This window comes from Ctenocephalides felis, unplaced genomic scaffold (assembly GCF_003426905.1).
Source record: "Ctenocephalides felis isolate EL2017-DRISC unplaced genomic scaffold, ASM342690v1 CF-g0.4_SCAFFOLD_01604, whole genome shotgun sequence".
Lineage (NCBI taxonomy): Eukaryota > Metazoa > Arthropoda > Insecta > Siphonaptera > Pulicidae > Ctenocephalides > Ctenocephalides felis.
Window position 1 is genome coordinate 46,578,841 of NW_020537758.1, and position 25,645 is coordinate 46,604,485.

Here is a 25,645-nt window from a genome sequence, read left to right on the forward strand (position 1 = left end):
AATTATCAGATATTCTATAGAGATTTTAATAATATGTATACATTTTGTGTAAATTTTTTTGGGTTTCGTACCAAAATTTTTAATTACGGTACGGAAAGTTCCAGCAATTTGCCTTAAGGCACGATGCCATGTACCCCACTAGTTATTATTGTTATTATTGATATAATTTATAAGTTGACTTTATTACCTTATATTATAAAAATCCCGATGAGGCACAGCCTTTTGTGAAGCCAACTCTCTCAATTCATTCAATAACACATGAAGCTGAAATTTCGATGAAAGATAACTCAGGCGTCGATAACAAAATGATTTTCTGAAAATATAAAAATAAAATGAATAAATAATTTGGCTATATAGTGAGTAAATATATATGATGGTCTACATTATAGCGCGATCCAAAACTAATAGCCTTTAATATTTAAATATTGAGTTTGTTACTACTTAGAATATTCTCTTTCTTTTAATTATTTTAAGATAATTTCTACAACATCTAATTCAGTTTTGTTAATTTCATATAACTTCAATATGTATATTTTTACAGAAATGTTATTAACTCACAATGGTCCATCAGCAATCATCGCACACATCATGATCATATCAGCTATAAAAACATCAAGTTTTGGGTATGTGTATGGTAGAGGCACATTGTTGTCAGCATCTTCCTGGTTAGCATAAACCGTAAACACACCATGATCTGGTTTAAAAACGTAATTTTTTGCAGGAGGAAACTCACACTCCCATGGATCGCCTCTGCTGGCAGGAGGATGAACGGGGTGATCTATATAAAGGTAAATTGTTTATAAAATATAGAATAAAATTTAAATAGTTGAAACAAAATTGCTAAAAGGACCTTGGAATATAAATTTAAATTCAATAGTTTTTAGGGACATGATTTTGATAAACTAGAGATTCAACTAGAGATTAGATCAAAATTTAATTTTCTCCAATCCATTGCTTAAAAATTGAGATATATCTGGTACTTGCAATTGATACTTGCTAAAAAAAGTACTTTAATTTGAATTTTTACGAGGAATAATTTATCTACTATATAAGCTAAGGATGTTTATATATATTATTTGGTACATAGCCAAACAATGCTAAAATTCAGAATAACAATTAGCAAAATTTTCTTGAAACTTTTTCAAAATTGGACACAGGGTAAAGACACATTACCAAATTATTTAGCATTTTATTTCGTGCTGAAATGTTAAGAAGATTTGAACTTATATTAAGTATATAACATATACCTTTCAACATATCTTCAATTTCTGCAATACTTTCTGCTTCATGAATGATGTAGGAATCAGTAATATTATTCGTTGTTCTAGAAGCAGACTCTGGGATAAAGGACAGGAAGGAATAAGGAATTTATATTTTTTATTTAATAACTATTACATACTAAGTTCTACTATGAAAGCCTGAATGAATTTTTATAAATATCAGAAGCATATACGAAAACAGTTAATAAAATTGTACATGTACAAATCCATATAGATGCTCCATATGAGTATGGATGGATGTAAATATGTGATTGTTATACTAGCTTATGATAAAAAATTTCATTATTTTTATGAAAAAAACATTAATAGCTATTAACTTTCATCAGTATCGATAATATTAAAAAAAAGTTTGGAATTGATATAGGAAATTGAAAATTAAGGAATGTAAAGTAGGATGGTCAACTAGGAAGTTGGTTATCGATCATTGGAAAAATTCAGAAACCAAAATATGAATTTCAATCAAAAATAATTTTTATAATTTGTACCTTCAATAGTCTTCCGATCTCCATGTTTAATATCCGCCTTGTGTTTTGGAGTTCCGGTAGAAACTGATCTGAGGAAACGGGATGTCATTGAAGGAAAACTCTGCCTCGAGTTGGCCATGTAACATTCTCGTATGTGAAGAGCACGAATCAGAAGATTCGATGCTTGTTGCAAATCTTCTAAAGGAACCTATAAGTAAACCAAATCAAATTTAAAAACAATATATCAGAACGTACATACTTCACATGCACACACATACGTCCATTTTTCCAGCAAAAGAATGTGGGTTTGGGAACTCATTCATGAAGATCAATTATTATTTTTGTGGATTCGTTTAATTTGGATTTTTGTGGATTACTTCATAAATATGAATTATCATCAACTTACCCCACTGGTGTCTTCTCCACTTATGGACACTCTTTGAAAGTGAGGAACAAAGTCATGTTCCTCCAATTGGAAGGAATCATCGTGATCATCTACGGCGGCGCCCAAAGAGGGTTCATATTGGGAACGCCTGTCCTCAATTTCTTTGGCTGCCCTAAAAAATAATAAAAGAAGTTATTCATAACTTGAATTTTAAGATTACTAAAAACATAGTCTTATTCTTGGTTAAGATGTAATATAGTCATGGACAAATTTTGGAAACGCTGTGCCATCTACTCCATTTTGCTATTGAATTATTTTTCATTTTTGTCTAACACTTTTATATAGATAATGGGAAATAAAGTGCATTTATATTATCGCCATGCAAGTAATGAAATAGAAGAAAAATTTGAGCTTACAATAAGCATAATAATTTTAAACAATTTGTGTTCAATTTACCTTGACTGGTAAGTTGAAACTCTACTTTAGCAAAAAATTAATAAGAACGTTTTTCAATATATTTTTGTAAGGATAGAAAAAAATCGATCAAAAATAATTACAAAAGTGAAAAGCTGAAAATGAGAGAAAGCAGTTCTTAACTAGACAGAATTAAAAAAAAATCTCCAGAATTCAACAAAATGTTTGAAGCATATATATGAGGTTGAATAGTGTTTTTTTACTTCAATGATACTTCAGATAGAACACTTTTTGTTATTATTAATTTTATATTATTAATAAAGCGATGACAGAAAATTTAAAAAAAAACAATAGAAAACAGATGAACTCAAAAACATTTATTATAACGTTATTAAGTATTAGTTAATGAGCTTTTTATCCATGAAGTAAATATTTTTTAGCACCAACGATCTAATAATCTAATTAGGAGTCAAAATCATTCCTTCAAATAATTTAGTGACTCACTTGACATTTAACTGCCGTTGAATTGCCAATTTTTTCTCGATCTGTTCAATGGGAAATTGGGGTACTTCATAAGGTGCCGAAATTTCATTTGGAAGATCAGATTCATCTGGGACTGTAAAGCTCACTCCCTGAGCCAGAAACATTGGGCTTTCGCATCCTTAGGTAATAAATAAATATTAAAAATTAATAATATTAATAATATTATGGAATATAATATTTTGCAGCAATACTTGATAAAATATTCGTATAAAAATATTTGTATAAAATATATGTGTATATACCAAAATTAATTTATAATTAAAAGTTTATGATATATTGAGTATTTTGTATTTACAGTGAAAAAAATATGATATTTTAAAATCTAATGTAAATTCATAAAATTTAATATATAATATATTAGTATCAAAAAATAAAATATAAACTTCTTGAATTCCATATCAAGATTTAAAAAAATAATAATAATTAACATATAATTAATGTGTTATTTATATTGTAATCAAAATCAAGTAGATATATGAATAACAAATTATTCATTCTTCGGTAATTAAACAATAAAAGCTTCTCCTATTACTTCATACTAAAATTATGATTCTTTTTAAATTATAATCAATATTTGGCTAAAATTAATCTATTATTTGGGATTATTTTTAAATTCATATAGTATTATTATTACATCACTGATAAATATTTTAACAATGTATTAATTTCCTTATTTATGGTATTAATGATTGTTTAATTGCACTATGATTGTTTTCTTAATTAGTATAACAAAAACGCGTAAAACTACAAAATTAAATATATAATTAGTAATCTAATTAATGTATAAGAATGTGTAGTTAATAATTGATAAGAATTGTATAGTGTTATTTTGTCACACACAGTACATATAAAAGCAATAAAAAAAAATTAAATACACATCTTGTAAACATTATGAAATAAATAAAAACACTTAAATCATCAGACTATTTACAGCATAAAAATAATATTGGATCTGTTATTTCATAAGCAAAAAATAATATTTCGGTTAATTTGGGATATAACATTATAAAAAAATCTGGAAACGTTTTTAAATATTATTCTATATATAATTTTTATTATTATATATAGAATAATATTATAGATATACATATATAAATACAAACAATAATAAAAGTGAAAGTTTAAATATAAATATGCATGCCATTCATTACTGCATTCAGTCTTGAAAATGCATTCATGAGATATTTTTTCTTAGCATACAAGAATAAATAATTTAATAAAATGTTAATATAAAATCATGACATAATTATTTATTACAATACATATATATTTATTCATTAAAAACATTTCTGCATCGAGGCATAAAGGTGCTAATATTCATCTATGAAAAATTAAAATATTATGTATTATATGAAAATTACACACAGTAAAACCAACATTATATTTTATAAAAATAGAATAAAAAAAATAATAAAAATTGTATTTGATAACAAATATAGAGAGTACAAAGCCAGTACAATGTGTATAATACATAAAGACTGTTTATTTTAAGCAAAATGTATTTTTATAAATTGGCAATTAATCTTTTAAACTTGTCTTCGATAAGAAGTTATTGTTATTATCAAAACAACTTGGAATGAAGAATATTTCCAAATGCACCTTGGCTAAAGTTCTAATTTTTAAACTTCGAATTTCACCTTTAGACTTGAAGAGGAAGTTGCACAAAAGTCGATTAAATAGATGAAAAGCTCGATTTCTACTAACAGCAAAATTCATTTAAAGTTATTAGGCAAAAACCTGAGTCTTAAAATTTATAGGTTAATTGATTTTCACCTCAAGATATAATCAATATAGGAATAGTTCCAAACAACATGAAATTCTCAAGACAGCTACAAAGATCGTTACAAATTATATTTAATGCTCGATGGCACGCAATGCACTTCTTTCAAACTAATGCCGTTATTCAGAATAATTGAGCAATTATTTAAAGATATATCAATTTGAAAACACTTAAATGCTTTTTTACAGATCATCGAATTAAATTGATAGCTATTAATTGATTAGCCTAGTTACTGAACAATTAGTAGCAAGGTACTATTATAAAGCAGACTTTGACAAGCTTTTTTGAAGACTATCAGGTGGGAATTTTAATTAAGATTATAAAAGATCTTTTTCATCATGATTTCATCATTCATTTTTCTCTGAATATTTCAAAATATTATAAATAAAAAAATAACCAAAAATTTAAATAAACATAAAATTAGCTATAAACATCAAGAACAAGACCAAGAGGTATGGTAGCACAAGTCCAAAAAGTGTGAAAAAAAATGTATAAAAATAAAAAGTATTAATAGTAATAAAATAGGCATAATAAACAAGGAAAGAAAATCTAATCATTGATTTGTGGTGCTCCCACACCATGAACCTGCCTTTGGACAAACTACTATTTATTATTATTAAGAACATCAATAGTAGATACTAACATATTCAAAAGTACCAAAATAACTTTCATCAAATTTAAAATATTGTCACAAATAAATATTTGGCTTGGATTTATATGATTTGAAAAAAAAATCATTTTATGATTCAAAATATAAAAGGAGATGAGCAAATGTAGACCATGTAGTAACTCCTTTAAAATCGAAAACTGTTAGTTCATTGACTCATTTTGTAATGAGAGTGAACAAATTTTAAAATTAAATAAAAATGTACGAAAATCTTCCTAATCAACTACTAATTTGTTTCTAATTTACTGGACAAATATTTGAAGCTATTATCACGCCATTGATGTCATGTTGTCATTCTAAAATTAGAAATACTATCCCAAGAATTTTTATAGTGGAAAAATGATGCAATATGATGTAACTTAATTCATATATAGAGATAAGGATGCAAAAACAGAACTATTTATAATTTTATATAAATTACCAATACAACTGATAATTATATAAAACTTTATTTAGATGCAACGACTACTTAATTGATATATCAAATTAAAATAAATAAAAAATGGTACGACTAAGAACTAATACCCGAATAAGTTTATTTAATATTGAGCATTTTAAGTTATGAATGAGTAAGTTAGAGAATATTAAGCTGGTTGGAGGTTCTACAAGTACATATTATTCTTACAAATTTATGAAAAACAAAAATATATTTTCAACCCTCATTGTAGAACATATCATTGTATCATTATTCTGAAAAATTTACAAGTGTCGTTTTGAAATGCGAACATTGCAATTTGTGGTTTTTATAATATTGAATATATAGAATATTTATGAAATTGATAGTTATCAGACATGAAAGTGAGTAAAAAGTTATAATGATATACCAAAAAGTATAAATTTTTTTTAAAAAAAATCCAGTATCATTATAACTTATCCCCCTACACTAAATAATTCATATAATAGTTTATTCAGTTCAGAGTATTCAATTTAATTCTAGGAAAAGCTCGTAACTGCATCAATTTGTACTCGGTGATGTAATTTAAGTAAGAGCTAATAAAATAACATGAATTAATGGATTATTTATTAGAAAACAAAAATACTTTAATGCAAGACATGTTTATACATGAAATTTTGGTCCAATGATTATAAAATAGCTGAATTATTTTTTGAACACTATATAGCACATGGAAGTTAAGTCTTTCTTGGTATAAATTCTAATTTGAATCCATTGTACAAATAAAGTTTAAATTATTTATATGAATATGTTTATGTATATGTTTAAGTATATTTATATGTATATTTATATGTATGTGCATATGTATATGTTTATTAAAAATTTATTCTATGAACAGGCTACTGATAGACTAAACAACTACGATTGAAAGACTCAAAAGTATAAATATTTATGATCTTCTATTTATCCAATAATATTCTATTTTTAACATCCCGTAGGGTAAGTTATAGTAATCGCAAAAAATCGAAATGAAAATTTTTATATATCTTTACGTTTCAAAGGTTTCTGAATATTTTGGCACACCTTAAAAAAAATGATGTATGTGTATGTGTGCGGATACAAATTTTCGTCGACGATTTCGAGAACAGCGATCAACCGATTTGAATAATTCAAAAAACATTCTATTCCTATTGATAAGGAGGCGTGCTGACTAGATTTTGATGAAAGCAGGTCTAGCCGTTTCGAAAATACGGAGCTATATGTTTTTATTAGAATAATATATTTTTGTTAACTATGCAGCAATGATTAAAATTTATTTTTACAAATTAAATACTGTATTATTTATGATAGGCAATCAATAATTTTAGTAAACTATTTTTAGTATATTATATTTATATTTATATTTAAATATTTATATTTATATTTAAATATATATTTATTTTCATATGTATGTTAATATATTTATTTTTATATTTATAAGTGATTGCTTATCTCATATTTAAAACTGCAAAAATATTAATGAATGCTATGAGAAATGATTTTACAAAAAGGGAAAGAATAAAATAATCATCCTATGCTTTCTAGAGATCTTTAAAATTCAATGTTTTTATCAATCAAAACTTCTGTTTTATATTTAATTTTAATTATATATGACTAATTAAGGCCAGTAATATGATAAATTCAACTTTTCTAAAGTAAATGTACACTTTATAATGTTTTACTGTGTCAGTAAAGTTCCGTTGCTATCAACATATAGGTCAGCAAATTGTTTGCTATAAGATATCTTGTATCACATACATCTAAACAAAAATAGATTAGAAATGAAAAATTGTCAACATATTATTATGAGAAATGAAGAAAAATAATACACTAAGATAGTATAGAATAGATAAAACAAAAACGCTTGCAGATAAAATAAGGATAAAGAGCAGAGCTTTGTGTTTACAAACAATGAGATTTAAACAAAGGAATATAGTGCAGTCGAACTTAATTAAACCTTTATAGTACTAATTAGTTTATTTTTCAAATAAGATAAATAAACATGGTAGATTTTTAAATAAAATCGATCTAGAAGATTAAATTTTTTATAATATCTAATCGTTTGATATATTGTTTGAATTTACCAAATAATATACTGAAAGAGTGAAATCTACTATCTATTCTTTAATAAAGTAAAGGAGCATTCAACTCTATTAATAATAAAAATTTCTGTTCTAGGGCAAAATTATCTACTTTGGAAAATTATAAAAATAGTCAAAATATTAGAAATTCAGTATTATTATTTTAAACTATTTGGTTTTCTAAAAATCCAATATTTCATATGTATTTTAAAAAAATAGCTTTTATCCAGATTAGATTTTTGCATGACTAAATATATCTTTGAAAAAAACAGATGAGATGTATTTTTACTGATATCTGAAATATTTTTTAAGTGGATAAGATCTCTATATTTGATATACTAAATTTTCCATAGATTATCAATAAATACATGCATATTTATAATGTTTTTAAAATGCCGCCAAATGATATGTATTTTTTTGGGTAAAATTTCCTTAATAATCACCAATCACCATTAAGTAAATTTTAGATTGATTAAGCATTTTATTAAATCAAAAAGTTTCTCAAAATCGATCCTTAATGATGGTATGAAAGTATGATATTCTGTGGAAAATTTGGCCAAGGAATACTTGTATCGATATTATTTAAAAATAAGTGCTAAATATTTTATCAAAATTATTATCATTATTATCATTAGGTAATCAATTATTATCATTAGGTAATCATTAAATATACCATTTAGTACTAAATAGTATTTACTGTAATTGTAATAACATGTGTTATAGTGAACATATTAAATTATAGCGAACTTAAACATTTTGAAAGCAAAATAGTCTAATTTGATATTATTCGGTACGAAATACTAAATAGCGATATATATTTTATATATATATATATATATATATATATATATATATATATATCAAAATTATATTTTAAAACAAAAAGATATTTTTGTTAATATGAAAAAAACTAAGAATCCAATAAGAAATATTGTTGCCAAGGTTTGGAATCAAATAGGAAAAAAGAGGTAGTTCAAATAGTATCCAATTAAGAAATATATGGTGACCAAAATTTTAAGTTAAAAAAACGTACAATCTCATAGATATACAATAATTATTATATAACAAGTAATAAATTATAATGAATGTAACTGCTTTTTTAATGAAGCACTGATGAATATATAAAATAAAATTAATAGTTATTTATGATTTATATCTTTATATATAATACAAAGAAGTATTATATGCAATTATAAAAAATAATTTTCCTCGTGCTTTTATCTACAAATTATGAACTTGTGCACACAAAAGTACATACAAAGGTTATAGGCAAGTTTTAAATTTCAATCTGATTCTTCGCCACAATAGACCATTTGACCAATTACAAAGAAAATAAGGTAACTTCAAATGCTTCCATCTTTATATTTATCATATTTCCAAACATTTTGAATAAGAATAGAACTGAAACGATCTTAATCTCTATAATTTGAATGAAATACGTGATTCTTTGAGAAGAATGCCGGTGTAAAGCCGCTCTAAATTCTTTTAATTCCGAACAATACCGGTCCAATAAACCAGTATGAGAGACGAGCCCATATGCATACTTTTCTTTCACTATTGAAAACAGGGATTAAGAACCCATAAAATTAACTAATAGAGATATAAACTACAGTATTAATATTGTATATAATACTCATATAGAATAAATAATTTAAAAAATTACAAAATAAAGATTATAACAAATTTCAACTTTACATAACGCTTGAATCCATCTCACATATGAATGCTACATGCTCAAGAAATTATTGTAAGAAATTTATTATTAAATTATAGAACTAATTGAAACGTTGACTAATATGTTATATAATGAATAAGTAATTATTTTAATGCATCGATTCGGACATAATAGTTTTACAAAAAAATATGTCGCGTTATTGTTATTAACGTTGTTCATTGTGCAAAATGTAAAGATAAACTCATAACACTTAACAATAAAAACATAAATAAAAATGAAATAAATATAATAGTGATAAGTAAATAGTGTAAGCAATTATTATTGGATCTATTTGAACAAAATACTTGTACCAATAATATTTAAAAATAATAGTGAATTATTCCTTTCCTAATTTGTTTGACAAAATTTCGTGAAAATATTTATACTTGTAACAAAACTTATTTTTTTTAATGACGGAGGATTATTTTATATATTATTTATTATTTAATATTTTTATTTTAAATACTACATTGAATAATATTCATAAGAATTATTATATAAACTGAATTGCAAAGTTAAAATTATTGATTTGAAGTATGTTAGAACTTTATCTAAAATGAGAATTAAAATTCTAATTGTTTTTGATATTGAAAAAAAAACATTTTTTTTTTGAAATTAAAAAAAACCTATTTTCCAAAAGCAATCATTTTATCAACACAAGCAGAAACTTTTTCGAATCATTCAAAACGGATGCTTAGTTCTCTTAAAAACTGCCATTTTTTGCACATTCGGCTCTATATCTCCGAAATAGCTGCACCTGCCTATGCTAAAAACTAAACACCACTTTTTCCCATCATTATAAATTGTATGTTTTTTGAATCATTCCAATCGGATGCCTAATTCTCGCAAAAAAAAGTTTCCATTTTCAACACTATTTGCTTCGTATGTCGGAAACGGATGAACCGACTTTTCCTAAGAACTAATCTGCACTAATCCCCTTCAGTAGGAATGGATTACAATCATTCAAATCGGTTGAGCGGTACTCACAAAAACGTCGTCAAAAAATTGTAACCACACATACATACACACATCCATTTTTTCTGAGGTATGCCAAAATGTTCTTAATATTCTAAAACAGAAGGATATGCAAAAATTTTCATTTTCGACTTTTGGCCCATTACTATAACTTACCCTACGGTAAGTTAATGAAATATAATAAAATGTTAATGGTTTAATTTCTGCTTCAGTTAAATGATTTTAAATATGTTAAGTTTGTAAATTTTATACAGAGTTCTCAAAAATAGTTATTAAATGAACTTTTTTAGAAAATTCCGTATCTCTGGTATTTATAAAACAAGTCATTAATTTTATTGATGTCATATTAACTAAGTTTGCAATTAACCAAATTTACAAATCTAAATTATAATATAATCTCAGTTTATTATTGTTAATGAAATAATAACGATAAATGTATATTTACGACTTGTAATACAAAGTATTTATACGACGAGACCATCTATTCAGTTCACGACCTCTGACTTCAGATTATGCATGGATCATATATTGTGTCAAATAAAATTATATATAGACGTATTTAGTTATATTTATATTATATATATATATATATATATAAATATATATATATATGTATATAGTGTTATATAATGCTAATGCTCATAAAAAAATCTACACATCATGGAAGTGAAATAAAATTAAAACTCAAATTCTCTACTAAATTATACCGATATCAGTATAGCGTTTATGATATAATATTAATATAGTTTGTTGAACATCTAACCTTTATATACTGGTGAATAGTGGTGATGGGGTGAAGGGTAAGGGAATAATTTATTGGTGGTAGCTCTCACACCATGGACCTGCCTTCGGACAGGCTACCATTTATTATTATTATATTAGTTGAATAAATAATTTTTCTCAAATATACATATATAGTATTAATGATAGAGAATAGCTATATTTACATGAGTTATCTTGCATCCATATAATAAATGTGTGGAAGAAATAACATATCTAATAATAATATTATCAAAAATTACTAATTTTATATGATTTACAACAAATAATTAGTAAATAGAAGGTCAGGGAATAGTTTAGTATAAGATTTATAAAAATAATTCATGATAGTTTTTAAAAGTATATAGAAATACTAATTGAAGCTTATGGCATTAAATTCAAGATTAAAATACTGTATAAATATTTAGCTTCCGATAAAATTGTATTTAGCAGGAAAGATGTTTTGCTGTGTTTAAAACAACAATTCCAGATAAATCTGTGATAAATTTACATCTAAAAAAATATAAATAGAAATTTGATATTCTTTTAAAATCAAGATAAAGGTACAATTTAAAAAATTAATTAAATCCGCAATACGTTCTTACTTAAGTAAAGTTAAATAAAGTTCTTTGAAATGAAATTCTTTTAAATTCAAGATAAAGATTAAAGTACCGAATAAAAATTTAACTTCCTATAAAATTTATCTGTGATTCACAATATAAAATCTGCCTTAAAATAATCAATTACATGTCTAATTAAAATATTAGTAAAAATTACAAATTTTAAATGATTTACAACAAATAATTAGTATATAAAAGGTTAGAGAATAGTTTAGTATAAGTAACTGAGTAAATATATATAAAATACTAATATTATTTTAAATTTTAGATAAAAGTATCGGATAAATTTGAGGTAAAATATATTAATAACTAGTGGGGCGCATGGCATCGTGCCTTAAGGCAAATTGCTGAAACTTCCCGTACCAAAAATTATTTTTTTTTTACAAAATAATAAATTTTTTCTTTAAAATTTAAAAAAATTAAATTATTGAGAAATTTTAAATTTTGAGAAAATTGAATTTTTGCAAAAAAAAACTTATGGCAAAAAAATGTTTTTTTTTTATTTTGAAATATTTTGGAAATTTTGAACTATTTTCCAAAGCCATCGCACTGCTTCAGCGGCATAGAGAATTTTTGAATTTGAATTATTAAAATCGGACGCTCCGTTCTCCTAAAAACTGAGTTACCGTTTTTGGCCCTTTTTGCCCGGTATATTCGGAACGGCTGAACCTGCCTTCGCCAAAAACTAATCAGCACGTTTCCTTATCAATATGAATCGATTGTTTTTCTAATTATTCAAATCGCTTCAACCGTGTTGCCGAACTCGTCGACGAAAATTTGTATCCGCACACACACACACGCGCACACACATAATATATTAAGTTAGAAAATATAATTTTAAATTTAATTTCCAAAACTTGTTTGGAAAAGTTTAAAGGAAGGACAATGTGATGACCAATGTTAGGGAAATGTATAAGAAATATCTATTGCATTACTGTAAATATAATTTTTTGGATCTCATTTACTCAATTCTATACATACGAAATTTTTGTCAAAATAATGCTGGTCATTTGATCCACCCTTAATTACATCCCTAATCAAATAACAAGTACCTACTAACATATAAAAGAGCAATTAATAGTGAACGATTTTGAGTCTAGAGTACCTCGGAATCGATTGTTATATCTTATTATCCCACATGTATGTTAATAATTAGTTAATTAGTAAATATTAAACTCACTTTGCGATTCCCCATTCAGCCATCTATTAATATCTAAAGGTTCTGTCGGATCACTCATATGTTTTCAAATTTCCTTTAACAAATTTAAAAAATCAACTGTCCACGTGTTGCAATTAGAAATGTAATTCAAAACAGATGCGATGCGACATTCTACAAGTAAACAAAAAAGCACATAGGAAAATAACTAATTGATGGCAAATGCGTCTCAGAAAATATAAATATAGATATCACATAAAATAATATGTATATTTGTTCAAATCACAAACGACTGCACTGGTACGGTACTTGGTGGCTACTGAACGATAATTCGATAAAGACTGAACATCTCACTGTACTAGCCACTCGATATGATACATCCATCAAGGAAAGTTAGGCCACGACCACATGGTAATGATTAATTTTTATCGATAGAATAGTATTTCAAGCAATAGTTGAGCAAGTGTATTTTGAGGCTAAGCAAAGTAATAGAATGTTGGAGCATATTTATTACAATAAGCAGTTTCATACTAAATATGTTTTGAAGTAAAACTTCTTTAAGCGCGACTAGAGTGTAAATCCTTATAAATGCTACGGAAGTGCGTTACGTCAGATTTAGATAAGATAAGAGTCTAGTGCCAATGATTCCTCATTCGCTCTCGATGATAACATTTCTATAGGGGTCGATTGTGATTAGTCGTCGCGTATGTGAATAGAGATCTGTCCTTGTATGCGTACCGGCGTTAAAGTTGTATGCGTACCGATATCAACAAGGAAATTGCCATAGATACCATATTGCGAGCATTACCATATTAATAATAAACATTATTCAAAATAGTTATACGACATTTATTCTCATTTAAATGCCATCTTGTACAGCAGCAAATAAGTTTTACTTCAATCGCGTGTGAACCTTACGCGCACTCTTTTTTTATATATAAATTCGATTGATTTACCTTGTTTTTTTCATTGTTCTATAATGTTCTAAACAAAAGTAACCATGTTTTTTGAATCTAGGTTTGAAAATATTTTTTGTGTCCCAAAACTTAACGTCAAGCTCAATTGTCCTAAAAAATTTAGAAATTTTTTTCTTTGTTTAGAAATCATAAGCTTTTAAGTGCAACCTATAGCTTTGTTGAAATTATGACCATTTTTCGATTACTGAATATCACTTCTAGGACCATCGTGAAAAATAATAATACAATTGATCCAAGTTTTCAAGAATTAAGACTTTTTGTTAAACTATAAATTTAAAATTTTTAAAAATGGTCGACTTTGAGAATCCCTCCTTTAAAAAAAAATGTACTCAAGTGTGTTGGCAAGTTTTAACAAAAGTTTGCGCATTTAATCAAGATTATAAAATGGTGCAATACTTGATCAATTTAGTATTAAAAATTTTCGAGTGAAAAAATAAAAATCTAAAAATAATACGATTTTTCAAGATCAACTTCAGTTCAAGCTTCGAGCTATAAATTAACTTTACCTATATGAAAAAAAGTTTTTTTTTTGCAATTAAAAATCACGTACGTTGAACAAAAAAGATTTGAATAACAGCCATATGAAATTTAAGAAAATTGAATAAAAATAAAAATTACAAACACAATTTTGCACAACGTGTGAAATATACGAACAAATATATATTTTACATTTAATTATTTTAACGTTTTTCCTCTTATATCATTCAACTAATTGAGAACCAGCAAATAATGTAAAAATTATATTATTCATGTTCTCATGCTTTTTACATAAAAGTTTATTTTGTTGCTAAATTTGTTAAATATTTCAAAAACTAGTTCTTTCTCTATATTACTTCTTATAAGACTTAAAAAATGAGCATTCTTTATCAAATAACTAAAAATCAACATACTCAAGTGTTTATAGCAAATTAATGTAAATAATGTACGAATTTTCTAGTGAAAAAAGTTTTAAATGAAATAAAATTAATAAGAATGTATCCTGAGCTTCATATTTGAGCAGTATTTGCATGCACCAAAGATATCAATATTAATTATTTTTGTATCAACAAATTCAAAACCGATATATTCCAATTATAATTATTACTGCAGAAAGTACGCATTTTGATATAAAACAATACCTAATTGAATATTCTGTTTTTAATTAATACACAGTGCAAATTTAGAGTAAATAGGATTACCTGATCATAATCTTGTTTGTGCATATCAGCGTATATCTGATTCACGAAGCCTTATTGCATGTTCAAGGTGAAACAAATTTATAATTAAAACTATATTTATTACAAAAATTAGTCATAAACCATTTAGTATAATATACCGAGAAGCCAAAATTGAATTTGATCATCGCATGTAAGATTTGTTTATCAGAGGAAAGATATAATATAAAATCCAATGTTGGAGTTTAGACTATTAATTATATTAATATATCAATATAAATAAAATAATAGAATAAATAAGAGTAAAATAATATGAAGTAAATGCAAAAACAACAAAAATGACTGCTTTCTTATTTGAGTCTCAAATAAGTAAGATATACAAGTTTAGTACTTATTCAAATCTTCATTAATAAGGTCCTCAATCTATAAAGATTTTTAGACACTTAATACAAACAAAAAATGGTATAATATATATATATATATATATATATATATAATATTATTATTATATTAATATTATTATGTTGAAATTAATATTCACATATAATGTGTACTGATTTTACGGATTCTTATGGTTTATTATTAATATCCCTTGAAAATAAACTTATATTTTTCTGTTGATTTTTCATATTCACATGAACTCATGAACTCAGATAGGTATATCATAAGTATATAAAAAATAGCTCCCATTCATTCTACATTAGAAACAATATCTTAAAATTCAAACAATTTTAGAAAATAAATCATTTTTAGTAACGTTAAATATTAACTAACGTTAATATTTAAAAAAATATATAAATTCATCGACAAAAAATCATTAGTTACAAATATTGAATCTGTTTTTGAAATTTCGATTATTAACTGTGTTAAATATATATAGCTTAAGTAAAAAATATTAGTAAACCTTTTTCTGTTTGAATTTTATTCTAAAATGTACTAATGATTAATAATTATTTTATAGAGTTGCTTAATATTTTTATTAGTATGTTAGACTTATTAAATAATAATTATATTCCAATGCAATTTTTGAATTAAATAAGTTATTATTTTGAGAAATTAATTTTAGGTTGAAAATTTCAAATATTTGATGCATTATCTATATTTTAATCAAAATGTATAGAATTCTTTACATTATTAGAAAGATTATTTATTTTCTTGAATTTTTGAGTTTGAAAAAAAATCAGATACAAAAATCATTTTTATTTCAAATTTTATTCTATATAGAGTTAAATAACTGAAGTATTTTTTTAGATTTTTCCATCTATATTATAAGTAATGATCGTATACTTTTATTAGCACGTTCAACCAACAATTAATAATTAAATTGAATTTTTTTATATTAAATAAGATATTATTTTTGAATATTTTGATGAAAAACTAATTTTATGTTGGACTTTCTAAATAATTGATACGTCGCTATATTTTAATCAAGATGTATAGAATTCTTTACATTATTTGCAGATTCATTTTGAATACTTGAGTTTAGAATAATTAAAAGGTCACGTTTGTGGCTCTAATGATTATACAGCAAAAACTTAAATTTTTTGGAATGATTCCATTTCCAAGTCGAGTATGGTCCAAATCTGAAACGCATTAAAACGCCACAAGGCTAAATGCGCGAACATTCATCGCCTAATAGACACATCGCAAAGTGCATCATAATATTATGGCTATGTGGACATGAATATTTATGAATTTATTTTTATTGGTATATATTTGATAATACTGTTATTACATTGGCCTAGATAATCAATGTCATAATATGCTGTGATAGAATAAGTTCTTTAAACAAATTTTGTAAAATAAACAATGAGTATTAAAAGGCATCCACAAAAGTAACTAATCTTAGTAGACCGTAGACTTAATAGACTTAATAGACAATAGATTAATATTAATAATAATGGGTGATCTGCCCTAGGGCAGGTTCGTGAGCTGAGTTAATCACCAACTTGAATCAGCAAAGCTTAAAAATTATTATTTTTAATTACTATCCATTATGGAAATTTTTTCTTACAGTGTCGCTGCTGTACGGAACAGCGTATTCATTAGTAGTGTCACTGAACAAAGGCGATTTTAAGATATTTCCATCATTATCAATAAAAAAGTGTTGAAATGAAAAAAAAATCGCTTCAAATAAACTAAAAATTACAATAAAAATTAGAATCTCGTTTAACTATGAAACTCGTTGTTTCTTAAAGCAAAGACCGGCACAGAACTTGCCGTCCATGAACGACATCCGTATACACAGGTTTATGGAAGACACTCGTAAGGACAGATAGTTGAAAGGATGTCGTCTATGGACGACACTCGTATGCACATTCAGTTGAATGAATGTCGTCTATGAGCGACACTCGTATGCACAGGTAGTTGAGTGGATGTTCATTCGAGGCAAAAAAGTAAAGAATGACTTTTCAGTATTTGCAATAAAATTTACTTATTTAGACAAATATTGAATACGTTAAAAAATTAATTGATATGAATGACTTTTTTTAACTTCCCGAAGGAGAAGTTTATGTTTTCATCAAAAAATCCGATTCGCTAATTTTATGTTTTCTCGACGTTTCAAGCCATTCTGAATCGAATGAGATCAAATTTGGAAAAAGTATGTGTGTGTGTGTGTGTGTGTGTGTGTGTGTGTGTGTGTGTGTGCGTGTGCACCAACAGATTTTTTGCCGTAAATCGCCGTTTTCTCAAAAACGGCTGGACCGATTTCAAAAATTTAAAAGCCATTCGATGTATCTCGATGAGGACTATTGTTTGTCAGTTTTGTGCGACGATCGGCCGAGCCGTTTCTTCGTAAATAGCAGAGAAGTGAAAAGTCTTTCGTCCACGTTTTAGCCCGCAGTTATGAATCGATTTTGAAAATTCAAAAACCGTTCGAAAGATATTGGTTGGGAATCGTGCTGATTAGTTTTTGGTAGAGATCGGCCGGGCCGTTTTCTTGTAATAAAGTTTTTAAAAAAAAAATTTCGACGATTTTTATGATTATTATTTTGACGGTAGATACCATAGTCTTCTAGATCATACTAAAATATTACGGCCCTACGACAACAGGTTCAGCTTTAAAAATTCGTCAAAGTTTGCAAAAATTGGTATTGTTTTTTTGGCATTTGTCAAAGCTAGACATTTGATCGACGTTTTCTCAAAAACGCCTGAGCCGATTTTAGAAATTTAAAAGCTATTTGATGTATTTTGGTGAGGACTTTCGTTTGTCAGTTTTGTGTGACGATCTGCCAAGCCGTTTCTTTGCAATTTGAAAAAAAGTGTTAAACTTTTCGTCCACATTTAAGCTCATCCTACCGAACCGATTTTAAAAAATCAAAAACTGTTCGAAAGATATCATTTGGGAATGATGCTGATTAATTTTAGGTGAAAATCTACCGAGCCGTTTTCTTGTAATTAACTGTTGAAAAAAAGTGCTAAATTTTCGTCCACATTTAAGCTCATCCTACCGAACCGATTTTGAAAAATCAAAAACTGTTCGAAAGATATCATTTGGGAATGATGCTGATTAATTTTAGGTGAAAATCTACCGAGCTGTTTTCTTGTAATTAACTGTTGAAAAAAAGTGTTAAATTTTCGTCCACATTTAAGCTCATCCTACCGAACCGATTTTGAAAAATCAAAAACTATTCGAAAGATATCATTTGGGAATGATGCTGATTAATTTTAGGTGAAAATCTACCGAGCCGTTTTCTTGTAATTAACTGTTGAAAAAAAGTGTTAAATTTTCGTCCACATTTAAGCTCATCCTACCGAACCGATTTTGAAAAATCAAAAACTGTTCGAAAGATATCATTTGGGAATGATGCTGATTAATTTTAGGTGAAAATCTACCGAGCCGTTTTCTTGTAATTAAATGTTGAAAAAAAGTGTTAAATTTTCGTCCACATTTAAGCTCATCCTACCGAACCGATTTTGAAAAATCAAAAACTGTTCGAAAGATATTGGTTGGGAATGATACTGATTAGTTTTAGGTGAAAATCTACCGAGCCGTTTTCTTGTAATTAACTGTTAAAAAAAAATTTAAGCCGATTTTCATGGAACTTTTTTTGTCGATATACATCATAGTCTTATAGAACTTACTGTAATATTACGGCCTTACAACAAGTAGTTTAATTTTAAAAATTCGTCAAACTTTGCTAAAATTATTATCGTTTTTTTTTTAAAGTAGGATTGATGAAGTATATTATTTACACATTTTTTTGATCAAGTCGATTATTTACACATATCGGGAAGTTCATGTAATTTGCCTCAAGGCTAAATATCAAACCAACTAGTTTAATTTTATTTGAACAGCGATCAGAACTTATAGGTTTTATAAGCTGTTGTGATTAATATCTTACAACTTACAAACTAAGTTTGTTTTATTCTAGATGGTAACCCAAACAGTTGTCTCTGTATAAGAAATTTTTATTACAATCTATGTAATAGGGCAAGTATGGTGCAACAATGCCGGCTGAGGGCTATTTTCACTTGGAAACATATTGCTATTTCCAAGTAAAAATCGTTGTCACTGTTGCCTGACGGCTCGAAGTGGGTATCGAACCCGGGACCTCTGAAACAAGTCCCGTCACTCTTAACCGCTTACCTACAGGCAAGTCCTGATACGAATGACTAAGATAAATCTTATAAGACAAAATTTATACAGTCAAAAACTATACGAGTATAAATGTCTGTTATACTTGTATATGCACATATATTTAACAAATATGTATGTATATAATAATATTTCATAAAAGCACATTTTTGTAAATTAATTACAAACATATTTTATTAATTACGCACATACAGAATTCAGAGGCGTAAAGTGCATAAAATCTTATTTACTAAAATTAAGGAAAAAATGCGCATGCAGTATCATACGAGATAGTCAACCACCCTAACTATCAAAATTCTCAATTTTCATTAAATTTAAACTAAACTCCTATTTTAAAATAAAGCAAGTTCAGTCTGTTCAGAGATAATCTATAATCTCCATCAAAAATGAAAAAATCTTGTGTTTATTATACAAATTAGTAAATTTTATATTACTGACAAAGAGTTTCCTTAAAATAAGGGTTGGAAAAAATGTTAGTTGTAAATATTAAAATAAGCAACAACCACAATTATGAATATTTAAAAAAGAAACACGAAACAGCCAAATATGACTACACAGTTATAGAATAACACATAAATATGTCTTTAGTTTGATTCATGCCAAGTTTCTGGTATAATTCAATTTGAAATAATCTGTGATAAAATCAATAACTTACTAATCATTATAATATATGAAATATTAAATTTTAATTAAAATATATGAAAATTGAGAACCCTTATCCCTCTATCTCATTTGTATATTATATGATTTGCATCTACTAATTTCAAATCTATATTATTTACTCATATATATTATTAGTAAACTCTGCTTAATGTTTTTGAATAAACAGATCGCAGAAAAAAAGTTAAGTGATAAAAAAATTGAAACCATGAGAAAGGAACGGAAAACAATTTATGCACTTGGTGACCGTTCAAATATTACGTAAGCACTATAGGGGGGCAGGGGGATTGTTGATTTGCTTATTTTGGATTGACAAAGGGGGGGCAGGGGAGTCTGGATGATGATTACGTCATATGTAGTATTTTTATTTTTTTACCGAATGGCAACCTTGCATTGTCTTTGCCAGTACCAAAAATTTAAAATAAGTTTTTTATGTTCGTAAGATTATAATAATTTTGTTACTCTATGTTGAATACCATATCAGTAAAATCTCTACACCCTAAACGTATTTTCTTATTTTTAAAATTATAATTATAACCTAATAATTACAATATTTAAAAAAACAATACATTAATTGCAAAATGTTTACCTAAGCATGGGGGTTGGGGGTAAGAGCTTTGCTAACTTTTGCTGACAAGGGGGATAGGGGGGTAAATAATTGCAATAAATCTGCTTACGTAATACTTGAAGGATCCCTTGTGTAATGGTACTCATTTTGAATCAATATTATACACAAATCAAATCTCTCAATTATTTTAATTTTCGGACGCATCTCGACTAAATTCTTGATTAACAAAAATAAATTGTAACAAAAAAAAAAAAAATCTCGACTAAATTGAGCGAATGATTTTTCTTTGAAAAAAGCAATATTGCTCATACTTTTACGTGATGTATTTGGAAGCATCAAGTGAGCATAATTACTTCTGATTTTAAAAAGAAGTTAATAATAAGTAATTTCAATACCAGCCAAATCTCAATACCAGCTCTCTTCCCACATGAATCAAACTTTATCACAAAGCATTTTTTATCAGGCGCGTCTGACGGACGTCTGCTAGCCGTCTTGTTAGCGACAACAATTATATTGTTATTTACTCATTGAAATTGTCACGTCCTCAGTGTGTTTTTGTGCTTGTCCCGAATCCATCTGTGTATGTGTTTTGTTTGTGTCCTGATGCGAAACATCTTTGCCGATGTTTCGGCTACCTGTATGGGGCTCCATCAGGAATGGGTTGATCCCGGGGTGGTCGATTCTGATCTTGAGGGGCGACCCCACCGTCAGCGCCGGCAGGCTGGACGCCAGGGGAGACATCGGCTGCGGGTCATCGTCGGGGTCGTCGATCGCGTTCAAGACGCCGCGAGAACACATGGCTGATAGTCGATTTTTAGGTTTATTTTCAAATTTAATAAGAAGACAAAACTGAACAAATTTAATACTAAGGCGACCATATTTTTTAAATTTTTTTTAAATTTTATTTTTATTCTGCAATATATAAAATGACAACCGGCAATTTTTAATAAAACTAAACCGGTTGGGTGAAGGGGAGGGGGCATTTATGTGCTAACTTAAATATGATTTTAAAATAATAAATATTATTTAAATACAAAAGAGAACAGTTTTTTAAGAAAATCAGTTTTTATATTCAGAATTGCGAACTCAATATTAAGAACTTTATTATTCGATAACATACTCTTTTTTTTTCTAATGTTATAATACATATTAATATTGTATTCGACAATTTTCTCATATATAACTTATTGTTGCATTTTTACTTGCTGTATATATTATTTTCAGATATCTGATAGATAGTTGTAATTATATTATCAAATAATTGCAAAGATTCAATTTTAACTTATACTTTTCAAAAATCCGGGCTTTCCTTTGTCCGGACAATCCGGGACAAAAGATCTAAATCCCGGGACACAAGGTGGAAATCCGAGACTTGTCTTCATTTAAACTTAAATTAGATAAGAATCTCGGAATTCAAGATACCCAGGTGTAAGTCTGTAATTACTTGTATATTGACACCCTGAAGTTGTCTCAAAACCTACATATGGTAGAGTCAATACCATATGCAGGTTTTAGGACAACGTTAGGATGTCAATATACAAGAAATTACAGGCTTACGGCTGGGTATCTCGAGTTCCGAGGTGAACTTATTATAATGACTGGACTAACTGTATTGGCTAAATCGGGACGAATGGTCACAATAATAATACACATATGTTGTAGAACTTTAAATGGTGTTTATATAAAATATTTTTAGTTTATTTCCTCAGATGTAATTATATTTATCAGTATGGGAGGAGGTACCAATCTTAGCTGAAATCGGTACTATTTGCACTCATAATATTTTATATGTATGCAAATACACACACATAAATATATAATATATATTTAATAATATATATATATATATATATATATATATATATATAGGGTGAGTCGATTTAAAAATCGCTTAGGCACATATGATTTTCGGATACTAAGAATCAAAATAAGATACTTTGCTGAAGAAACGATACCTCTAAAATGAATTCTGATGTCCCGTGCATTGACCCAAAAATAAGGGTTGAATTTTAAAAAATGCTTTTTGACCCATATAGAGAGCCCCAAACGCGTCCAAATGCAGGACCGATCCTCACTAACTTAAAAACGCCGATCTACCCATGCCCACCTTTCAACCCCTGGGATCTCCCCTCAGAGGTCGGCCTTCTAAAGTTACTGCAGACCCTCATGAGGGTCAGTCATATATTTGAACACTATTGGGGCTAAATGAGCTAAAACAGTATTTTTCAAAATTTGATCCAATCCTTAGGATATCAGAATACAATTTAGAGATATAGTTTCTTCGGCAAAGTATCTTATTTTGATCCCTAGTATACAAAAATCATATATGCCTGTGCGGCTTTTTTTTACCCATACAAATAAACCCGCCCTAATATATATTTACATATATTCGCCTGTTATAAAATCAATTACAAAATAAATCAATTATTTAATTAAAATTATAATGATAACTTTCACGTGAAATTTGAAAAGAAATATTTCTCTTTTCTTCTCTTACATGAAATATTATCATTAAACAAATAGTGTTATTAACGATACATCTTGTATGACATCAGTGTTATTTTACGAAACTTTGATAAAAGTAATAAACACTAAACAAAAAAACAGGACCAAAAAACAGACCAAAAAAATTACTTTTTATTTTCATTTGACCTATTTTATTTCTACTTATCTCGATAATTATTGCATCCTAGCTGCTTAGTTGATTATGTAATCTCTAATGAGCTTAAAATATGTATAAGTCATATAAATATTGCTTTTAAAAATAATCATCAAAGTAATTAGATTCTAATAAGAGTGTATTAGAATAATCTAATTAGAATAATACTGAGAAAGTTTAAGATTAAGCTTTCGATTCTAATAAAAATTAAAATTGATTGTAAGTAAATTACAAAAAAACATTTTTGTATAAATAATAACACAGGATTCAAAATTAAGAATAACAAAAATTCTTTTACTGAAGCTACGTCAAATAGATCAAAATCTACATACTCATCATAATTAAACCTGCTAATTATAACACCTGTTTCAGAATAAATAAGCAAATAATACTAATTTTCTTTTTAAAGTGTAAATAATTCAATGGAATTCACAGAGAAGTTGAAGAGGAATATTTAGGCTTTTTTAAATTATTGATATACGATTGAAGCAATATGATAAATTTATGGAAAATCTCTTCTGATAAAATGTTTTATATATTACAGATTTTTCATTGCATTGGATTTTATGTTTTAAAAACTTTAAATTTTTATCATATTATTCTTGCATTTATTAATATCAATTGATAGTTGATTGAATTAAAAAGATAAAATGTGTCAGCATCTATCTTGAATTACTAAAATTAACTCCCATAAAATTAATTGTTCAAATGACTGAAGATTAAATAAAATGCATTGCAAATATTTTTTTATTAAATAACTATCGTATAGTAAAACTGAATCAATAAAAATAAACAAAAAAATTCCACTGACATAAATCTTTGCCAAAATAAAATATTGTTCCTATTCTCAAATATCATTGACCTTTAAGTTTGGCAACGAAATGGTCGAATAATACGCACACGACTTCGATCTGAATACTTCCTAGAATAAATTTATTACTCATGAAAATAAACCGAGACAAATTATAATGAAAGATACATGGGAATTTTTGTCTAGTTTGAGTTACATTCTATCCGAATATAGGTCACATTAAATAATATCCCTGCAAAGGCATACTTCTGCAGGAAGATAATAAAAAATCGAAGATTTGATGTCTATTTATTAATATAAATTTTACGAAAAACATATTTAATATATGATCTCTGTAAGTTTAAAATAACATTTTGATTTAAAACGTACAAATTTTGTTCATCTTTGTAACACTCAGTTCATAAGTAAATGTTTCAAAATCAACTCCAAATATAAATACAAATTAGTTTTTACCAATTTTATTTTATTTAGTCTTTTTAACTTATGTGATTTTTCAGAAAAGTTTCTAAAGATAGTAGATAGCATAACTCAAACTATAAAATTATATTCTAAATTTTTAATAAAACATTCTTAAAAGTTCAGATATATTAGCTCATCAACGTATTGAATTTAAATTTGAAACGATTAGATCATTAAAATAAATATTTTTGAAAATTATATAGCTACAATAACTAGATATTGAGTTATAAATTTTAAACTATTATTACAGAATTTATTATTAAAAAAATACTCCTGAAATGCCCAGTTAAAACATTTGTATTCCACCAAGCCAAACTCCCATATTTAATTAGTTTAATTTTAAACTAATGATACAAAAGGTATATCCTATCATATTTAGTTACACTTAAAATAAAAATTGGGATATATGTATATTATTACTATGAATTAAATGTTTTCTTTAATGAACTCATTGTTAAAAAAAAATTGTCTTTACCGGCTTACATA

At 26.6% G+C, this 25,645-nt stretch overlaps 1 protein-coding gene across 5 annotated transcripts in view; it reads right to left on the reverse strand.

The window, feature by feature from the left end:
- LOC113372530 (AMP deaminase 2-like) overlaps window positions 1-25,645 on the reverse strand; it is a 34,629-nt gene that overhangs the window by 3,537 nt on the left and 5,447 nt on the right. For 2 of the 5 annotated variants that reach the window (XM_026612868.1, XM_026612871.1), the window contains exons 2-6: window positions 3,048-3,204; window positions 2,151-2,301; window positions 1,766-1,952; window positions 559-778; window positions 188-313 (exon numbers count right to left, since the gene is read on the reverse strand). In XM_026612868.1, the coding sequence (XP_026468653.1) occupies window positions 188-313; window positions 559-778; window positions 1,766-1,952; window positions 2,151-2,301; window positions 3,048-3,204 (841 nt within the window). Of the gene's footprint in view, window positions 1-187; window positions 314-558; window positions 779-1,765; window positions 1,953-2,150; window positions 2,302-3,047; window positions 3,205-13,295; window positions 13,401-21,754; window positions 21,778-21,865; window positions 22,031-25,645 lie in introns of those variants that run through there. The other 3 variants (XM_026612867.1, XM_026612870.1, XM_026612869.1) reach the window with 3 other exon arrangements.